The sequence below is a fragment of the Oryctolagus cuniculus genome, chromosome 16 (genome assembly GCF_051225735.1).
Source record: "Oryctolagus cuniculus isolate XC-2025 breed Fujian yellow rabbit chromosome 16, ASM5122573v1, whole genome shotgun sequence".
Lineage (NCBI taxonomy): Eukaryota > Metazoa > Chordata > Mammalia > Lagomorpha > Leporidae > Oryctolagus > Oryctolagus cuniculus.
The window spans coordinates 47,437,645-47,460,285 of NC_142882.1; the positions used below are offsets into that span (position 1 = coordinate 47,437,645).

A 22,641-nucleotide genomic window follows, 5' to 3' on the forward strand; every position below is an offset into this window, starting at 1 on the left:
ACTGCTACCAAATGCTAACCCTTAAACCTTTTTGCAGCAGGACCAGAAACTATTCACTGTATAAGTTAAAGATGTATCAAAACAGTCTACTGGATATAAATATATAGATCATTAACTTTTAAGAGTAGTTCATTTTATTTTTGTGCAGTAAATATTAGGGAGCTTACTCATTGAGATCTTTAATACCTGATATATTTCAATGAACACTGTTCTAAAAAGCACTATTATCTTTCTTTTTTTCCGTGTCTTAGGTCAATGCAAGCATATTTCTGGATTATAAAACAATGAAAAGCTGTTCATCCTTAAATCATTATCATATAAAAATGTCCTGAGACTTTCTTATCATTTAAATGTTTAATTGCTTAATGGAATAGACCATTTTTTTGTGTGTGAGTGGAAGGAGGAGTGGTAAAGGAAAATACAAAAATAACAATAAGGATTCTGGGGAGCAAGCCATAATGTAAATTAAAATTAGGCAGTGTGGACAAGACTGTATAATGCCTCATGCCATATTTTTGCTTTGGCCTCAATAACTGAAGAGTTAATGAGGTCCTGCTCTGGTGTCTTCTACTCCTGCTGTCATGATTTTACCAAAATGAAGGATGAAGTCCTCTTGGCATCTGGCATCCCTTTTGAAGTGATCCCTAACTGCTGAGGGATTGCTAACGATCTGAAAGCTTCAAGAAAGCCAATTTATTCAGCTGGTTCCAAAGCTTTTGACCTTCATGGTGGGACTTGGCACACCGATGCTCGCACACACATACATAACACACACACGTATGTTCACTGTTCTGTCATGAATTGCGAAAATGTCTGGAAGCTGTAGATCCTGCAAAACACTGGTTTGCAGTTTAAACATTAGTCTTTTCGAAGAGGCCAATGAGGCTAGTTAATTAAGCCTAAGGGGTTATGAACTGTTGGCAGTTAATAAGTCATAAAATTCCTCCATAAAGCAGGATGCAAGATTCCATCACTGAAGCGAGGAGTACAAAGAGCCGGTGAATAAATATCTAATTGTACCGAAGCACTGGGCTTTCTCAACAACTGCTCATCTGGAGTCTCCAGGGCATGCTCGCTGTGGTTTCCTGATTTTTAGAAGCCAGTTTAAAAAATGAGTGCATTAAAGGGTAATTTGCCTGAAAGTTCAGGAAGTATAGGGGTGGGGGTGGGAGGGGTGGTGTGCGAAGCAGCAGGCTGCATGGGAGAAAGAAAAAGAGGAACACAGTTGCGAAGACAGGAAAGGAGGAGGAGGGAGGGTGGGGTGGAGAGACAAGGACCTGGAGACCAGGAAAGTTGTCTCCAAGCAGAGTCAGACTTTGTCATCTGTTTCCTTTTCCCCGTAGGACGTGCACCATGGAAACGGGACTCAGCAGGCCTTTTATGCTGACCCCAGCATCCTGTACATCTCACTCCATCGCTATGATGAAGGCAACTTCTTCCCTGGCAGTGGAGCCCCAAATGAGGTTCGGTTTATTTCTTCAGAGCCCCACTTTTATTTGTATCTCTCAGGTAATTGCATTGCATGATTACCCCTAATTTTCTTGTCCTTTGCTGGTGTTTTAAATTACACGAGATTACCGGATCGTCCCCCAGGACCGGGAACCGGCACAGAGCAAGTGGCTGACCCAGAGCACTGGTTGTCAGGCCAGGCTGAGCTGATCTGACACGTTGTTTGATGTTTATTTCAAGAGCTCCCATGTGTTTGTTTTCCTCTCTGTGAGCCTTCTTCCCTCTGCCCTTCTCTCCACCCACTGTGGGGATGTCTCTCTCTTCCCAGGTTGGAACTGGCCTTGGAGAAGGATTCACAATAAACATTGCCTGGACAGGTGGCCTTGATCCCCCCATGGGAGACATCGAGTACCTCGAAGCATTCAGGTTAGTGCCGTTTCTCTCCGTGTGGGGCAGATTAGAAAATCAAAATCCAGCAAAACATCACCACATGGGCAAGACCAATGTATGTTTTTCTAGCTAAGGTAAAATGTTGCTGCAAAGTCCATAGGAAAATGGGTAAGGAAAAAAAAAAGAAACGAAAAAAATGTCTAGACCTGGTTGTAGTCACACAGGCATATTGGCCTGGCCAAAGCCAGGAGCCAGAAACTCAGTTGGGGCCTCCCATGTGAATGATAGAGATCCAAGCACTTGGGCTGTCTTCTGCTGCTTTCCCCAGGTGCATTAGCAGGAAGCTGGATCAGAAGTGGGGCAGCCATGACTTGACCTGGTACTCTCATATGGGATGCTAGCAGCAGCTTAACCTGCTGTGCCACAACACTGGCCCCCAAAATCCCTTTGTAGCATGGTACCATTGACTGTTTCCATTCTGAGAAGCCTGCTCAGTCTGTGAACATTGTCATAGGCTGTCTGATTTGACAGTAAATAATTTTGCATATTTTAACTCTCACATCAAAATATCAGCTAATTAATGGGTTGTTTTCACTCCACATTCTGCTATGATTTTTTTTCTAAGAAAGAAATTTAGCGATTAATTTAGGGGTGATATTTGGTGTGGTGGATTAGTCACCCCTTGGGCTGTCTGCATTTCCTGTCATAGCTATTGATCTGGCTTCCCACTGATGTACACACTGGGAGGCAGCAGGTGGTGGCTCAAGAACAGGGATTCCAGCAGCCACATGGGGCCCCTGGGTTGAGTTCCTAGCTTCAGCTTGGCCCAGCCCTGGCTACTGTGAGTGTTTGCGGAGTGACCCAGTGAATGGAGGATCCCTCTCTCTAGCCCTTTCAAATAAAATTAAAATAAATAAATGAATTTCTAATTAAAAATTAAATTAAAAGCTTTCTTTTTTTGGAGTTGGAGTTTTATTTATTTTTTAAAGAATTTTATTTATTTTATTTGAAATGCAGAGTTATTGAGAGAGAGAAAGAGAGAGAGACAGTCTTCCATCTTTTGGTTCACTCCCCAAATGGCCAAAACAGACAGGGCTGGGCCAGGCTGTACTTTTGAAGCTTACCATTTATAAATTTTCAAGAGTGAAATCCTATTCAAAATGTAATTAAAGCATAGGAAAATAAGGGGGAAATATTTCAATATCTGAAATTTTGGTGAATTTCTGCTCTCATGTGTATCATACATATTTCATTTTCTCTTTGGAAGATCATTTCTCATTAGAAAACAGGTCAGGAAAAACAACAGAAAAATAGTTATTTAAAAAGTACATTTTAAATCAATATATTTGACTTAGTAGTCAAGAGATAAAGAAAAATTCTACCCACATTCCAGATGTCTGTTTCTAGAAAAAGTTAGAGATACTTACAGTATTTATAGAAAGTAACTGAAATAAGTTATTTATTGTAAAGTCAGGTCATTGATAAAGATATTTTACTTTGATTAGCAGTAATATCTTAATTGTCTTAAGAAACTATAGGAATTTCAAAGTTTCAAATTTTCTTTTTCTATATTTGCAACTTTATAAACATTGTCAACATTTTAAAAGAATCTAATGAGGTAATAGACTACCATATTTTATCACATTGAATTTATTTGTCTGCGGCCAACATTAACCTAGTACAAATTAAGTTCTCAATATTACTATTGCATATTGTCATATCCATTGACCTGTCATGCACAATTTATAGATATTTAAATATTGTAGTATTATTTGTGATAGTATAGCTTTGCATAAAAATCAATCACAGTCTTGAAGGACAATTTGTGTTTTGTGCCTGTTTGTGCTAACATCATAAAATGAATAGTAGATTAGTTTTTTTTTTAAAGAAACCCTTTGAAGATAATCATTTCCATTAAACAATGTGAAAACAGGTTTTAAGAGCACGTTATTGTTTTGTAATTAAAGTAGTAAGTGAGTCAAGTGCTCCTGAAAGTGGCTGACTGTCATGAACGGCACCTTCCCAGCCTGGATTGTGAATTCTGTATTAGCAAGCTTTTCTAAACTTCCCAGACTAGAATTAAATTCAAATTCTTACATTTGAATTTAAGCAGAAGAGTGCAATTATTTAGTTAGGCTGCAGCAATTTAAATTTGAGGCTTTTAATAGTCTTAGTTATTTAAGAACCAAATTCAAATGATAATATTCCTGTTAATTTTGTGCTATACCATTGCTGCTACTCAACACTTGTTCCTAGAAATACTTTTTATTATGGATGAGTCAAGAATATGAATCCTTCCATCAAAACTCATTCATGGAAGACATATTATATGCCAGGCACTATGGTAAGCACTTAGAATTCAGCGCTCTGCTGGTTCTCAGGGATCTCCCCAGAAGTAATGCTCACTGCATTAGAAAACAGAGGTGCAGAGACAGAGAGTACAGCTGAGTCGTAGTTTTTACAACGAAAGTATGAGGGTGGGAGGATTCATAGCAGACAGAATAGACTGAAAGCAGAGAAGTATGGAATGGTATTTCTTGGCTCAGGGGCATGGGGTGGGATTGGTGGAAGGAAAATGGATAAAGCCTCAAGCCTTTTGCAAAGAGTTGTCCATCTTTATCTACCTATCTATCATCTATCTATCTTTGTACCTATGTATCTATTTACATACGTATCAATCATCCATCTATTTCTGTCATCTATCCCTATCTATCTATCTACATCATTATCATTTATCTATCATCTCTATTGCCCATCTAATTTCTCTCTCTCTGACTCACTTGGAAGGAAAATGGATAGGGCTTCAAGCCTTTTGCAGGCAAAGAATTGTCCTTCTTTATCTGCCTAGTATATCTATCTATCTATCTATCTATCTATCTTTCTATCTCTCTTCATTATCTACCATCTATTATCCATCTATATCTGTCACCTATGTTTGGAAGGAAAATTGATCAAACTTAAAGCCTTTTGTAGGTAAGGAATTGTCCATCTGTATCTTTGCGTCTATCTATCTATCTATCTATCTTATCTTTCTAACCTCTCTCTTTCTCTCTATGTCTCCCTCTCTCATTGGGCTTTAGTTGGTAGACTCCCAAATAATTTTGCTGTGGTTTTATTTTCATAAGCTTTTGAAGGTCTTTCTGGCATGTGTGGGGGGTTTCTGGACTGTGATAAGTGTTTGTGGAGGGAAAGCCCCTCTCTCAAAGGAGCTACAATTATAGTGGGATTTAAGACGCCTGCCTCTTTCACCAGCCAGAATATATCTTATGAACTGCTCTTATGGTTTCTATTATGTGCTTTCTCTATGGCAGGAAAGAGAAGTGTAGGCAAACCAAACATTTTTATGTTTGCTACAAGCTTTAAAGATAATTTAAAAAGCATAATAGACTATCTCAATTATTTCAAATGACTAGTTATTTCTTTTAAGCAGTTGTCACTCATCCTTGAACTTCCTGAAGAGTATACTTAGGATTTCTCATGAATTTTGAAAATAATCAATAATATCAATATTTTTATGTTCAGCTAAGTCATGTTTCCAAGGTTACCATTTTATAAGAGAATTATGACAAATTTTATTGAATGTTTAGGTGCCAGGGCCTAGATTAGAAACTTTATAGACATTACTGCCAATTCTTAAGTATTTTGTGTAAGTCACAGAACTACTAACAGGAAGGGCCAAATGTGAACCCAGTTTATGATTCTAAAAATTTATACTCTTTCTGTCATCCAAATTACTACTTTCATCTACTGCTTATGACTTAAAATAGTCGTGATAAAGCACAGTGAACTTGTAGCAATACATAAGACTTCATGCCCTCGTTGCCTCTTCACTCAACTTACAAGTGTCTGGTACACAACATGGCTCACAGCTGCTCAATAATATTGGCTGAATGAGCAGTAAACAAATGAATGAGTCAAAGAAGGGACAGGCCATGATGCTGACTATGATGGCATTGGAAAGCTTTGGTATTCAGTGAACCTGCCGATGATCTTGTACCTCAATGAGTGTGTTTTATGAAGAACTCTGAACATCCATTCATTTGGTTATAAGAAGGGTGGATACTTTCTTTTAATTCAACAAGCATTTTTCAGAATGCCTGCTAAGCATTCTCTTTTCTAGACATTCCAGGGGGTTGTTCAAAGTTTCTCTGTTTTCCGTAATCCCTCAGTGAGCAATGAGAACACTATTTTTTTCTAAAGACTAATTCTTTAAGAGTCCTGGAAATCTTAAAGTGATTATTTATTAATTTAAGACCATTGAAGTGGCTTGTTTACAGTGGGCAGGAGACAATATGTATCTCGTGCTTTTAATTAAATCTATGAGAAAAACAGCTGCAAGTGTTTAAAAAAATAAGAAGCAATTTCCAGTGTAGAAGTAAGATATTAGAAGTCCATGAAATTATGTCTATTTCATTGAATGAACAAATGAATAAATGACTGAACAAATGACAACCTCTGTGTAGTCTTAAAATTTCCAAAGAGAAATACAGGCAGCTTTCTGTCTCAGAGGATTCTCCCTCTGCGGATCAAAAATAATTTAACAAAAAAGTTATGTCCATGCTAATCATGTACAGACGTTTTTCTTGTAATTGTTTTTTAAACAATTATTCATACAGTGTTCACATTGCATTAGGTATTATAACTGACCTAGAGATGTCTTAAAGCATACAGGATGATATGCATGTGTTATATACAGATACTACACTGTTGTGTAGAGTACCTGTGACCCTCAATATCCACTGAACTCAATCCCCCCACAGACACCAAGGGACAACTTTACAGGCTCCTTAAATTAAAAAGGTTTAGATAAAATAATAGAAAACCATTTGCCATGCCCTGACTTCTAGCTAAGGACATGTCTGGAGTTGTTAATTTACATGGGTCCTTCAGATTGCAAGCAAGATCTGATTTTAAAAAAATATCTCCAAATTAGTGTGTGATATATAGTCTGCAGTGACCTTACTTAATTTTTTTATGAAAGATGATTTCCAGAGGGATTGGATCCTTAAATAGCAGCTCTTCAGGAAAGTTCATCTCTGGGGAAAGCTCTGAGCCAGAATGATGGCTTCAGTCAGGTTCTCAATGTGCCAACTGGAAATGGGTTTGGAAAGGGTTGTCTAACATAGGAAATATTCCGTCAAAATTTTTGTTGTTGTTATGATAAACTACCTACTTTTTCTTCCACTGACTTATGAAATCTCTCCTTATTTAAAATACTATGTGCTAGTAATTGTAGGCTTTGCTCAACTGCTTTGACCATATAACCAAATAGAATTTGAGAAGCTTAGTCTTTTTGCTGCAGTTAAAGTGATTGAACCACTTGAGCACACACAGATGCCTGCATCTCTTTCTCCTGCTCTGTATTTGATTCATGCCTGTTTATTTTAATAACATAAATGATTTTAGAAACTGTCAATACAGAAAATGTGATTTGAACAAGACTAGGTATCTTGTCTAATCTGAGCTCATCACTAAAACTGTTGATTCCCTTTCTGACCCAGACTCTTTGAAATAGGACCACAGCTTTCCATGATTTCACCTCTGCTTGTGGCAAAAATAAAAAGGGTGTGTTTAACTTGAGAGCAGAATAGAACAGGGACTTTTACTGCCATATTCATCGAGCAGGTCTCTGTGAACAACTAATCAGTCATTGTCAACCTAGAGTTCCCTTAGCATGGGTTGTGTTTTCCATGGAATTTTGGCAGGGTGCGTACATAAACACAATATCTTCTTTTCTCTCACGTTATTTTATCAAACAGTTAATTTTAGAGGAGTAACTTCTAACTATTCTACTATGTGCATAGACTGAGAAGAAGGTTGCTGTATTCTGACTAGGAGATAAAATGTGACTCCAAGTAAATATTTAAATTCCATCTTTTAGAGTAATGACAATTAAGTAAAAACCCGTTTTATGCTTATTGTTCTTATTTTTATTATATTTTCATGTAATTTCAAGCTACCTGAATGGAAAAAAGAACCATTGTAAAAACAGTAATATAGTAATAAAGGTAACACAGTAGTATAGGGCATTCATTGAGAATTTAAATCTTAACAAGTTCTTAAGTGCTCACATTTTCCAAGTGAAGATTCCATGCCTTTGAGTTTCAGGAGTTTCCCTGATGTCACTCAACTGGTAATGCTGATCAGGGATTTGGTGGCAGTAAGTGTGATCATGGAAGTAGTACTCCTTTGACCCCACTTTATACTGTCAAGAGTAGGGGGTGACAAAACCACAATAGAGTAGAAATTCTTTATAAATGCAGTTGATCCTATGCAACATTTCTGTTGGACATCTGAACATTATTTTAAAGATTTTTATTACCTTTATATCATAGAATATGTCCAAAACATCTTTCTTTTTGCTTCCATTCATCTTGACGTAGAAAGAGACTCTATCAGATTAAAATCTTGGAACTCTCTTTTTATGTATTTTTTTTAGAAGATCTATTTATTTATTTGAAAGTCAAAGAGAGAGAGAGAGAGGGAGAGAGAGGATCTTCCATCTGCTGGTTAACTCCTCAGATGGCTGCTAGGGCTGTGCAAACCTGAAGCCAGGAGCTAGGAGGTTCTTCCAGGACTCCCAAGTGGGTAGCAGGGGCCCATACACTTGGACCATCTTCTTCCAGTTTTCTCAGGGCCTTAGCAGGGAGCCAGATTGGAAGTGGAGCAGCCAGGACATGAACTAGTGCCCACATAGGATGTTGGCATTGCAGGCAGAGGCTTTATCCGCTATGCCACAATGCCAGCCCCCTGTTCTTTTTCCTTTTGATAGTCAGTTTGTTTGCAGTGGGAAATGTCATCTTGCATCTACCTTAAAATAAATATTTTCTTGTAATGTATGCATGCAAAGTGTTTAGAAGTAGGATAAAATTGAACTTGAGGACTACCAAATTCAATTTTAATACGACGTAGAGTGATAAATAAACATTTACATTCAATTTTGAAAAGCAGAATGAGTTGTTGTCATTGAAAAAAATCATCCTCAATGCTGTGAAAAGATTTAGGGTCTTATTTTGTCTATGAGAGCTGTGGTTGATGCTTCCCAGTCTTGCAATGGATTCTCAATTGCTAGTGACAAGCAAATATATTCTTCTCAAGATAGTATGCATTTTCCCAAGGATGCTGAAGACATTTTGGGAAAGAGGGTAGAATTTCTTGAAACAATTTGCCAATGTGAAATACTGTACATATCAAATTGGCCCTACTACCATCCTTCCCAGACCATTTATCATAGCTCGCAAATCAAGCCCACATTTTCTCTTTCTGAGAGACTTGGCTAATAAATAAGATGTGGGTTTCAAATCCAAACATGTCAATCAATCTTGGGAACAAAGCAGTAATGATTTTCATCTATTAGTATTTTATTTCAATAAGAAGCAATGCATATGAATTAACCATTGGTGTGAGCTACAAATTCATTCATTGTTCAGATTGTATTCTCTATATTCAGCCAGTTGAGGTGTTTCAAGAAGGTTTTAACAAAACAGATTACAAGAAAAGGGTCCATGGGACTACATTTTGGAAGACTGTTGGCCCTCTCTTTCCTTTAGTTTCAGGAATAACCCTAGTTTAAAAACATTTTTCCCTCTCTCATCTGTACAACATATTGTACCAATTTTCATCAAAAAATTACAATTTCTCTAGGTGTGTGTCTCTAGATACCCTTAGAATTCCTGCTCTTTGACCCTGGGAGTAAACTGATCTTAAGCACACCTGTCTTCCTTGAGAAACTTGCAAAGTTGATTTTTGAGCTGAGCATCAAAGAGATATGATATTATTAGACAGTATAGAGCTCAGGTAAAAAGTCCAGGAAGTGCCTTGAAGTGCTTGAAGTTTTAAAAGGTGAATGTGTCTTCAGTGAAGAACTATTTTGAATGCTGCAACTAATTGATTATTATTATTTCAGTCAGATCAACTTTAAAAATTTAAGACAATATTTTTGGCTCTGCCTTACAGCATACTAATTTCAAAAACTTCCAGGAATATGTGCAACAATGAAAGAGTCTTCCAAATCATAGGGACTAATTAAAAAGAGTGATAGTTTGACTTTTTTTTTCCCTCGCAGATCTGTTAGAAAGAAGGTATTCTGTGCCTAGAAATGTTTTCAGTTTCAAGATTTAAATTGAGTTTAAAAACTCTTGGCTTGCATAAAATCCTCCCAATATATGTGTAATACTGTGAGATGTCAGGAAATAGAATTTTTCCCTGAAATTTATTGTGAAGCTTTTAGAACCAGAAGCAGCAGATCATTTGGCTTGCCTAGCAGCTCAGATCAATTCATGAACTTAAATCACCTCACCTAATAATGAAATTGTTATATAGTTAATTATGATTCATATGGTGAGAAAGAAAGATAACTAGAATGAACCAATTATGGAGCTACATTTTTTTTTCAGATTTCTAGCTGATATTTTAAAATTCTGTTTCATTTACTAGTAAAATAAAGCTCTGGCTCAAATAAAAGTCCTTTATTTTCTTCCTCGTTATACAGCACAATTGAACAGCTTCTTAGTAACCTAATTTGAATGTCGTTCAGTCCTAGAGTGGAGGTTTTCTTGAAACTCAATATTGCCCTCTCTTTCAGGATTTTATATTCAAAGATTATTAAAGCTAGATTTATTAGATGACAAAAAACATTGAAAAGGAGATCGGATGTTTGTTTAAATATGCTGTAAATACAAACTTCTTGTTGCTTTTTTTTTTTTTTTTTTTTTTTTGAGGGCTAGACAAATAGAATGGTTTACTAGTAGGAATTTACTTATTCCTACTATGAATAAGTAGATGGAGGGGTCATTCTCATCCAACCCAAAATCTGTTAAGTTTTCACATTTGAGGCTCAGAGTTGAAGCTGGGAGTTGACACTGTTTTCTGCCGGTCAGGAGCAGTAGTTCAAGCCCTGCATGAAATCAAACATCTGGCTGATAGACTCCATTTTCCATATTTCATCCCAATGATTTGATGTCGTGTCGATGGAACTTCTAATTCGACATCTGTTCCCAGTTACACAGACATTTAAACTCCTCTGGCACCCTTCTCAAAGGGTGATTGCTTGTCCTTGTATCTGTTACGAATATGCCCATCTTTCTTGTGGGCACCACAGTACTGGGTATTGGTTGTCTAAACAGCTTCTGTTCCAAAGAGCAGCACTGCTGTTACAAAGCCAGATGGAGAGCAGTGAGTTTGTGAGTTGTGTAACTTCGGGTGGGAAAGACTTAGCAAAATATCGTTCTTGCCATGATAGTTCATATTTCACAGTCTTAAAAGTGGGTGGGAATGAGGGGAGGTAGATGATGGAGTCGAATTTCCAGTTCAGAATTTGAAATCTATCAACATTTCAGTATCAGAATATTCTGCTTCCCAATACAATACACCTATGGAAAACAACATCAAGAAAATAAAATGTACATATTCTCCTCTCCATTACAGAAACGTACGACTGCACTAGCAAATAAAGTGCTGGTTCACCGAGGATGTATATTTTTAGTTGGTTCACAACTTCTGGAAATTAAAGCGATATTGACATTAATGAAGTTGGATTTCAAAACCCAATGAGCATGTTTTCTTTATCAGAATGGTTGCCAAAGGCAAAGAAATGAAGAGGAGTTTATTCCAAACCAAGAACAAAAATAGAATAGGGGCAGATTTATCATTTAAAAGTCTTATAGCCCAAAGACAGCTTGCGTTCTCTTTCTTTTATCCATTTAGCTTCAGGAGAATTCTCTTAGGTATTAGAGTTACCTCCCTGGGCCTCTGATTTTGCCATGTGTACTAAGTTCTTGCCCTTGTACATGGTTCATTCCCTTTTGTGTTCCAAGAGTTCTCAAATGAAAACACCAGGCAGAAATTCTTCAGAGATCCCTTCCACCCTGATAAATATAACTACATTACTAGTAAGTGTCATAGCAGGTGGAAAAGGCAGGGACAGGAATAACAAACTGTGGTGTGTGTCATATTTCATTGACTTAGTTTAAATTAACCGATTAAGTTATAAATTATTCAGAGACTTGGAGTCAGCCAAAAGTTTAAGATAGTCCACCTATATTTTTCAGGATGTAACAATTAATCAAAATCAAATGACTCCCTATAAAATTCAACAGAAAGATATATAATTAATATGAAAGGTTAACTTGCCTATTAATTTGGCAGCAACAATATTTTTAAAAATTAACAAATTAATATTTCATCTTATCTTATGCCAATGATATTGATGAGGGATCTTCAGAAAGTTCGCTGAAAATACACAGTGAAAAAATGAGATTTCTTTTTACAAATACAAATTTATCTTTTAGTTCCACTTTTCGATAAACTATAAGTTTTGGCACAATTCTCTAATAATGCTTTAGAAGAACTGAAAATGCGAAGATGTTTTCCTATTATCAGGCTTGAGTATAAAAGTCTGTACCCAGCTTGAAAGGCATATGTGGCCCAATTTAAAATTTGGTAGTTTCATAATAACTCGGGAGAAGTGCATTGTTCATTGTAAAATACCCACATACTCTCCTTTGGAGTGGTTCCAGACTGTAACTGAACCCCGAGGTTGCCCCCTGGTGCTTTATGTATTGTTTAATTGTCTGCCTTTGGTGGATGTTCTTATTAAAAGTCTGTTATTTAGGATAAGACCCAAGTGTCATTTTAAGAACAACAGAAACAGAGCTGTTCGGTCTCATAGTTCATTTTCATAGGTGTGTTCATGAACACTGGATACAGCTAATGAGCCTGCTGAAAATTTTTCTTGTAATACTTCAAAAAGAGCAACCACAACAGCAAAAAAAATCCTGGATTTTTATTTTCCTCCAATAAAACAAGACAAGCATAGCCAGCTATGAGTCCTGTGAACCCGTGAATGGGGCAGGTGGGAAGAGAATGGTCTCAGTGTGTTTGTCCACTCTGGTCTGTGTTTTGGTCCAAGGAGGGGTTGGTTTGGAGTCACCCACACTTTGGTACCCATGACTATTATGAAGCCCAAGGAAGCTAAGAGGCAGGACAGTGTACACAGGCCTGCAGGGCTGTTGATCAAGCCTATGTAGGTGTTAGTGTAAGTCAGAGCTATGGAGCAAATTCTTAATGTCTTCCTTTTCTCCACGATCCAATTGCAAACTGACTATCTTAGCTTAGATCAGTCTTTAAAATAAATTCGGTCTGGGAACAGTCTGCCATTCACTGATCTTGATGTTCTATGTCCTTTACCTCTCTGAATATTGTCTTTTCTGCAGTGACATCACCAACTCAATGATTTCTCAGAATCTGGAAAAATAAACTGCCATGTTCTCTCACAGGTCTGCAGTACAAAGAGCATACAAGGGTTCCATCCTTATCCTCTCCCCAAACTGGTCTTGGGGACAGTGACCCAACCTTAGGCAAAAGAAAAGAAAACAAAACAAAACAAAAAAACAAACAAAAAAATTCACAGCCATCTTATCTTGATACAATTGCTGGGACTTAAAGGCTCTCATTAAATTCCGACTTTAGATATCATGTGGACATTTGAGGAAATATGATTATTGACAAAATGTATGCCTGTTATATACTATATCACTTCAAAAGGAGAAAGGCCATTAGGACATAATTGCATCAGAAACAGTATACACATTTGGCTGGTTTATAAACTGTCACTTTCCGAAGTACTAAGACGTATAAAAGTTTCCAAAGGTTCCATTATGACCCTATTTCCAACAGTATTCTCTGACAAACTAAATAAATTACTGCATGTATTGGACCTTTGAGGCTTGGGGCAAAGAATGGAAAAATTATTTACAAAAGCTTGAAAATATTTAATCACTGAGGGGGGGGGCAACGGTGTTTTAATTAGCAGGTCCTCGGGCTATTGGCCGACTGCAGGCTTTCTCAAACAACCACACAAATGCACTGAATAGCTGTTTGCCAGCCTTAGGGTCAGGCCTGAGATGAAACAGATAAGATAATTGGCTCTAATGAAATCCAGAAGGCCTTGGCTTTCTTGTTTGAGCTTGGATTTGAAAAGTGCGTGTGGAAGTGAGGCTTAATTCAAACCAGAACTGAGCTAGGCCCGTTTCTCAGTGACTTTGATATTGTTTGAAGTTCTAAAAGTGTTCGCCACACCACTAGCCTGCTGGGCTGGGCCTCCTGGTACCCTTAATTACTAACCTTTATTGCCGACTTTACTACACAGGAAAGGGGCCATTATATGTTCCATCAACATCAGCTCTTCTCAGATTGGAGGAAAGGGCAGGGTTAAAGGCCACTGTAGGAAGGCAGAAACTTCACTTTGAGGTAGTCAGATCATTTACCAGTGTTGAATTTCACCATTATGCACATACATTCCTTACAACACAGAAGCCCAATTTCCATTTTTTAAACAAGTGATTACTTTTCAAAACATTTTTGTTTGTGCCTGTTTTTTGCAGACAGAACATTTATTTTTAAGGACTGAAATGATTGCATATGATACACCAGAAGAAAAAAAAAAAAAAAACCACGACACCTCCCAATTAATCATTGCACCAGCAGTCTGGTTGGGTTCTGTAATAAGGAGGATTATTATTAATGCCCCTTTGAAGTGGAAACAAGTGAGGAACCCTCCTGTGGAGGGAGAGCTGTCCTGACACCCCGAGGAATAAGGAGCCCTCAGGAGACCCTACACGATTAAATCTGAGCTTCTGGAGTCTCTCACAAAGAGGTTGCACAAAAGGATTCCCAATCCAGTTTGCAGCCAGGAGCACAGTGAGGAAGTCTCCCTCTGAGGGAGTGGAGGTGCTGTCTTTGGGGATCCCATCCTTCTCCGTCTGGCTACTGCTCTGCTTTTGGTCCAGTTGCTAAAGATGGATTATGCATCTAAATGAATTAATAATTATTCAACCCTTCGCCCTCCCAGAGGAGATCTGGTCATGCTATGAAAGCCGAGGGACATGGAGTCTGGGCCCATTTCCTGCCCTATATATCACCTTTGAGTAGGAAAGTCATGAGTGATACCATCAGATTCGGCTCTTTATGAAAGAAAAAGTGAAGCATTTTTGCATTCTTTAAGTACACTTGACAGGAGTGTGCTCTAATTTCATGCATGAGCCTACTGCTCATTCATCCAGCACTCGCTTTTCTGAGTATTCCTATGCACCGGCTACAGTGGGTGCTGGCTCTCTGCTAGACTGATACATACCTGGGCTTAAGTAACCACATCCAGAACCCAAGGACATCAGTATTGGGAAGACAAAAACTAAGCCACAACCACCATTGGCTGACTTCTGCTAAGAGAATGAAAGAGGCCCTTGACAGATTTGTGCCCGTGATAGATGAAGATATCAGCTCAGACCAGAAGAAAGAAGAATCTTAGAATATTCATGATATAAGTACTTTTTTTCATTAGGAAGAATTATGTTTGTTTCCTCCCAAAATTGTGTGTTGAGGCTCAAACCCACAGTGTGATAGCATTTGGAGAGGGGCCTTTGAGTGGTAATTAGAATTAATTGTGATCCTGGGACTGGACTGTGCACTGATGGCATTAGTGCTCATATAAGAACTGACCTTAGAGAGCCTGTCTTCTCATGCTGTCTGCATGCACGCATACTAAGGAAAGGTCATGTGAGCACATGGCAAGGTGGTGACTGTTGGCCAGGCAGGGAGAGGGCCCTCACCAGAGCCTAACCATCCCGGCCTGCTGGCTTCAGCCTCCCAACCTCCAGGAGTGACAACATAAACTTCTGTTGTTTATGCCACCAGTGGACAGTGTTGGTACTGCTGTCCGAGCCGAGTCAGACAGGAGCTACAAAGATATTTGAGAGATCAAACAAGCCATGAATGACTCTAAATATGATATACCAAAAAAAAAAAAAAGCATTCTACAAACAGTATTCTGCTAGACACTAACATAAAGGATGGTAACAAGGATTTTTTTCAATAAGCAAAATATCCTGTGGTGAAAAAAAATTTCTCTTAAAGATATATACAATATAAAAGCATGTGAGACTGATGAGTCCAGTAGTTATTTTACATTATTCAATGTGCCATCTCCTCAAATTGTTTGAATATAGGATTTCCAGCTCCTCTAATACTTAGCAATAGCCTAGAAACTAGCATCCTACAGAATGCAATTTGAAAATTCCTGATAGGTAGTACACCTAGGGGTCATTCTAGAAGTTCATTAACGTAGTAGATATGATAGTGCAAAAGTAGGTAGCACACGTCTTCCCATAAGCATCTCACAGTCAATATAACAAAGAAATAAGTGCATTATGTGGTATGCTATTATAATATTCTGAGCACTTGAGTGACCTACATTGTAGATTATTTTTTCTTTTTGCCACTGCTTGCTACGGAGTGGTCCTCCAATAATGCACACTCATGATGCCAAAGAAAGAGAGAAGGAGAAATAGAATCAACGAGTGGGAAAAGGAGAAAGAGGTTCTGTTTCCTTTGATATCGCCGTTAAATCACCCAGTGGATTTTCTTAGGGTAGTGTTACTGCCATTCAAAATTATAGCAAATTGGTGATATGTTGCAGTCACTGTGTATATTTTGTTTCAGCTTAAATATGGGCACATATCCCCTAACCTTATTTTAGATCAGACATGACACATTAAAAACATGGATTTTAAAAAAATAAAACCCTCAGACAATTAGCAACTAATTGCAGTGTGAACATAAAATTGGTTTTATGAGTAAATCCATTTGTGGACTTAAAAATTTTTATGACTTCATTTTCTGAGGGAAATAAAGGGAGAATGATTCGCTGGTCTTCACATTGGTAAAAGCAGACTGTCTATTATGTGATTACTCTCCATGATGAGCAAGCACACCTTGGAATCACACAGTCACAGTTAAGGTTATTACTTTTGCTGGCTGAAAAAGAAATTGTCTTTGGGAGAGGATCCTATGAATGTCATGGCATGGCAATGCCATTTTCCTTCCAAAGATAACATTTCTCACTGTTCTGAACTTTATTAAACCACAATTGGGGTTATCACATATTTATTCAAAAAGATACTACAACCATCACAGCAGTAAGTCAGCAAAGTCTTTAGTCATTTGCTAAAATGCTCTTTGGCCCTACTGCATATGTAGCCACTCAACTCCTGTCTTTAAGGTGTCCATAGAGACTGAATTAGTGGCAAGTGAAAAATGAAAGTTGAAGTGAAAACACAAATAAGTAAGCAAGCAAACAGTATTATTCACATCAAAGCATTCAGAAGTTGAATAGCATCATGAAAAATGGGTCTCGATGTTGTTTTATAAACTGAAACAGACAAAGAGAAAAGATTCTTCTTGAAGAAAAAGAGCACGGCTGGCCTCTGCTATATGGACTCTGCTTCCACTGATCCATGCATGGGGTGTTTTTGGGAAGTCACAGTGCTCGAGGGACACAAATTCTTGCTCTTCTTGTTCTGAGAAGGCAGAGCTGTGACAGTTCTCTTAGAAACAGGACAGATTCCTCCCTGGAATCAAATAGGACTGTTCTTTCTGTGGACCATTCATGGTTTTTTTTTTTTCCTGGGCAAATATCTTCTCAAAGCTCAAAAGCCTTGCATCCACTCGAAACATCGTTATGGACTGGACAGAGTGCTTAGCAGGATAATATAGGAAACGAGTGGCATGGTCCCAAACACTCTTACCATTAGTTCAGAATGGGAAGCTGGTGCATTCCTGTCTCAGTTCACCAGGGCCGCTACAACAGAAATATCAAAGCCAAACAGAAATTTACTTCTTGTAGCTTAGAGGCTTGGAAGGCCAAGGTCAAGTTGCTGAGAGAATGCTTTCTGGCTCATGGATAGAGCCATTTAGCTGAATCCTCCGTGCTCAGAGGGACAAGAAAGCACCCTGGGGTCTCTTTTTAAGGGAAATAATCCCACTGCAGAGTGCTCTGCCCTCATGACCTAAGGGCTTCCCCAAAGCCCCACCTCCTAATACCACCCCTTTGGGGTTAGTGTCTCAATAAATGTGTTTGGGGGACACAGTCCTTCAGACTATAGCAATCCCCAGGGCAAATATGAATGGATTTAAAAACTTAATGAGAACTAACGGGTTCTTGGGTTCTCGTAGAAGATGGAGCTCCCTTTGGCCAGCAGCTGGGTTGCCTCAACGCTCACTGGCTTTCCCCTGCAGCCTCTGGGCTTCAGTGTCTGCCCACTCCGCTTTCTTTGGTACTTAACTTACTATTCCATCTTAGTAATTATCATCCTTTATTTGCCTTCCCATGAAAGTACATTTTTAATTTTCAAAGAGTATACACGAAAAGTTAAAGACCTAAATTTACATGATGTCATTTTTCCAAAATGTTACTTGGTGCAGTGATTTATATGACATCATCCAATCAGCTTTCTAAAATTCCACTAACATCAAATGTCTGTAATTACTTCCTCTTCTAAAATATGTTTCTGAAAGTAAACCACTTTCCATTTTCTTTCTTTTATGGAAACATCAGCTCACGGTCTGTTTCCTGAACGTGTAGACTCATTAGACTTCCTTTTTTACAAATGTAAGACCAGGCTCAGCAAAGCCTTCTTCCATCTTCCCAGCAGGTTTGTGCCTGTGGGGGAAATGCCTTAGCCAAAGAAGTTTATAGGTGAGCTTGTCCTGCAGATGGAGCTCTCCCGACGTGCCTGCTCAGGGCTGTCGAATTGGCACAGCTCTGGTTCTGGCTACTTGGCCAGTGTCTCATCGTGGCCCTCAGTGCTTTGTGGGATCTTTCATGAATATGAATGTGCATGAAGCTGTCTTACAAGTAACTCACCTTCTTTCTTCTTTGTGTTTAACTATGAGCTCATTGCAGTGGAGAGAAACGGGAAGTATACAGCAGTCCTGGTTGGGAATGAAAGTTACTAATGGAGCCAGTAGAGAAGCAACAAAGCAAGAGATTGGCTGTGTGTAGCGAATATGGATAAGAGGAAGGGATGCTAATCCAAGCCTTATGAAAGCTGCCATTCTTCTGCAGGCATGCGCAGGAACCTGGGGCACTTATAGACAGGAAAGGGTGATCGCAAACAGCGCACCTGTGCTATCCTGTCTACTTGGGCAGACCCTGGTTAGTGGGTCTCCATCTTGCACAATTACAGAAACTCTCTTTCAGAGGAAAAATACAAAGGCAAACGTTCAAATATAGATAGAGGGACTCAAGAGGGTCCCTGTGAGTGAGGGAGTCTGAAAATCAAGCTTCATTCATTTTATGGTCAATATACCTTGGTTCATTTAAACCCCAAAGCTTTATAGGGCCATCAATTGGAGTGAAACAATGTATACAACACACCATGTAATGAGAATTCCATAAAATGAGTGGCTATGCTAGGTAGGGATGGAAAGCAGAGAAATTCAACAAGTGTGGGGAATGGTTAGAGACACTGGCAAGGGATGGTCTTGATGCAAAAATTCAGCTGAGATACATTTTTCACGTAAGGGAACATGCTGAGGACATCAAAGTAAATGGTTTCCCCCTCTATGTATGTTAAGGTAAATGAAACAAACAAATGGGAGCCACAGAGCAAAAATGATGCCAATCCAAATAACACAGCACAAATCAAAATAGGGAGAGCAACCAGTGTTTACGCAGGGAGCGTGCACTTCCTGCTGTTTGGTGTGATGAGTCTGCACCTGTCTGAGAACGTGCTAGAATCTGCACTGAGGCTGGCCTCCAAGCTGGCCTGGCTAACTTCCCTCCTAAGGGGCAGAGTGGCTCTAATGTGGTTCACATGTAGGATGTTTCATCTTAACCAGAGTGATTTATATTGATGAAATGAAACAGAGAAAATACCCTTGACATCCTAGCCTCCTTTAAAAAATATTAAATAAATATGTCGGGGACTTTTGCATGATTATATTTATTAAAACAAATGGAAGATGTCAATACATACCAGAATAGATTTGTAGGTGACCCTGGATAGGGTTAAAACCATTAGGAAAAAAATGAGTTTTGAGGTTTCTTGCCAATTCTGAGAGTTCTAAACAGCAAGTGAGAGCCGCAATAGAAGGTTCAGACACTGAACGTCAATCCTCAGATACTTGGTTCTGTGCTTTAGAATATTCTTTTGTTTGGCTCCCGGAAATAGGATCCCCAAATCAAGATTCACAAAGTATATTCAGAACACCTTTATAAAACCAATACTGGTCCTCCTTACCACCTTTTTGGCAATTAAGCATGTGATTCTTTACCCTTATAGGGTCTGTTTGAAAGTGAAAATTTAAGAGTATAGATTCCAGTGTTTAATTGTCAACACCATTCCAGTAAAACAAAAGTAGGCATTTTCACAGAATTTACAAGCATCAGAAGGACTCTTTTTCAACTCTTACATTTTTTTATTATTCGTTTGCCTGGCCCTATTCAACATGATAATGTAATTAGATTCCCTGGAAATTCAATTAGTCAAATGAATAGAGTGTTTTAAAATGACTGGCATTTTTCTCAGAAGTTACCTCATTGATGAAAAACATTAAAGAATAATTCACATGTCTGGTTATCTTAACTGGTGATTGAACTGCAATTTATCCAGCCGATTGTGACATTTAGTAAAACCAGAATTAGTCCAGAAAAAAAAAAGTCGTTTAGGAACATATTGACATAATCTTAATTCTTCTAGTATGAGTAAACAGTAATCTATTTTTGGAAGACTTTTAAAGTCAAGACTAAAGAAGTAAAACAATAGAGCTTACATTATAAAAGATTTTTTTCCATTGCTATGTGGGCATGTTTCATCAGAAATTTACTGAATGTGAGGTAGCTATGACTAACTAGTAGCGTGTCCTCAGCAGTCACCTGCCAATGTGCGTGACCAGAAAGTAAGAGGAAAAGGGATGTTTGCAACACACTTCTGAGAAATGCTTAACTCTGCTTGCAAGTTGACCTGTCACTCATTATCGTACATGAGAAGCAGAAATTTTAATGTTGTTTTTGATATATTGGATATACATATGAAGTAAATGCTATTTTTGTGGGGCTCTTGACAATGATTGTGATGGTGATGATGTCAACTGATGATCATTTAATGAATACTGAGGCTTGACGGTGTATTGTCTGTACAGAAAAATAAGTCTGTGATTCTTCAAGAACGTTATCAATTAGACCGAAAAGGGATCGGAGAAAGACAGTAGGAGGGTAAAGAAAATACAGACACGGCCATAAAAGAGAGGCAAAGAGAAATGAGGTCAGAGCAAAGACTTGAGTGTGGAATCCTGAAAGGGAAGCATTAATGGAGAAAAGCATACAGAGTCTAATGGAAAAGTAAATCATCCAATCACTAGTAGTTTTATTTATGTAATTAAGTAATTAATTGCTATTATCTACCTGTCATCTATTTTTTGAGAAGTGAAGAGAGAGAATGATCTCATTTATTGCTTTTACTCCTCAAATGCTTGCAAATGGTTGGAACTGTGCTGAGACCAGGAGCCAGGGCACAGTCCAGGTCTCCTAAGAGTGTGGTAGGAGTCCATTTACTTAAGCCATTGCTGCTGCTTCCCAGAGGTCGCACTGACAGGATGTTGGAATCAGGAGTCAGAGCCAGGAGTTGAACCAAGGCATTTCGACAGGGGAAGCAGGTTACTCAACTGGTTCTTAACCACTAGACTAAACACCAGGCCCTGGGAGTTATTTTTTTTTTAAATGGATGAGAGTAGAAGGTCATGACAGCGGCAACACAGCAACAGAAAATGATTAATGTCATCATTTTCAATTACTGTCGTAAATGGGATTTTATCGTGGTTATTGACATTATAGCCTTTTTGGGCCGCATTACTTTGACAGTGTGCTTAAACTTCCAAGGGAGACAACATGGACAGGATCATGTCATCAGGTCTTGTGCCATTATTGGTAAGCATTTTAGTATCACTGAGGTCTCAAGGAATACTTTTATGGAGTGGGAAAACTGATGAAATTAGTTGCTAAACGATTGGCATCAGATTTCATAGGTAGAAGGAATTAGCTAGAAGGGATTCTTTAATCCTTGTATTCTACTCTCCTAAACCAGAATCAGAAGCCAAAACAGTAAGAGGACTTTCTCTTAGTCAGTGATTGGCAGAAACTAGTTTCAAGCCCAGGACTGGCTGTAAACTAGATTCCATACAGAAAATTTCTCTAAATATACATTCCCCAAAGTTGTAGTTTTTACTTTTAAATCTTTAGGTATTTATTTGAAAGGCCAAGAGATAAAGGGAGAGAGAGAGAGAGTCCATCAGCTAGTTTACTACCCAGCCTGCACCAGCTGGCACTGAGTCAGGCTGAAACCAGTAGCCAGAAACTTACTCTGGGTCTCCCACATGGGTGGTAGGGACCCAGCTACTTGAGCCATCACCTGCTGCCTCCCAGGGCACCCATCAGCAGGAAACTGGAATTGGGAGCAGAGCTTAGACTCAAACCCAGGCACTCTGATACAGGATTTGGGTACAATGGACAAATAATGTCTTAACGACTATGCCAAATGCTCGTTCCACACGGTGTTACTATGGAGAAGGGAGAATGAAGTCTCGTCTAATTGATTAGTTGCCATTCTCTGTGAACCTGACATAAGTGCATGTTTTCTCTAATTAGAGAAAATGGTTGCAATTATCATTTTTTTTTACCTGCCCCATTGGCAGTAGCTCTGTTCTCATTGCTGTCATTGCAAGAGATCCTTGGGTTTTCAGTCTTCATCATGGGCTTGGCTTTCTGGCCCATCCTCTGCAGACACTGTTCATGGTTCATGGCACCCACTGCGTTTAGAAACAGGGATCATCCTGAATTTGAGCCATTCTTTCAGCTGCCTGAGGTCTCACCACTTCTTAATAAGCTAAATTTAATTTGGCTGTGGTTCCAAGCCCCTTACTTTTTGCTGCCACTCTGTCAGTTTCCTTTGCATAGGTCATAAGGCAGAG

At 38.6% G+C, this 22,641-nt stretch overlaps 1 protein-coding gene across 1 annotated transcript in view; it reads left to right on the forward strand.

Annotated features, from left to right (window-relative positions):
* The window catches only part of LOC149121727 (histone deacetylase 9-like), a 205,481-nt gene that overhangs the window by 33,621 nt on the left and 149,219 nt on the right, over window positions 1-22,641 (forward strand). The window contains exons 4-5 of the mRNA XM_089315339.1: window positions 1,344-1,463; window positions 1,778-1,875. Of these exons, the coding sequence (XP_089171465.1) occupies window positions 1,344-1,463; window positions 1,778-1,875 (218 nt within the window). The remainder of the gene's footprint in view (window positions 1-1,343; window positions 1,464-1,777; window positions 1,876-22,641) is intronic.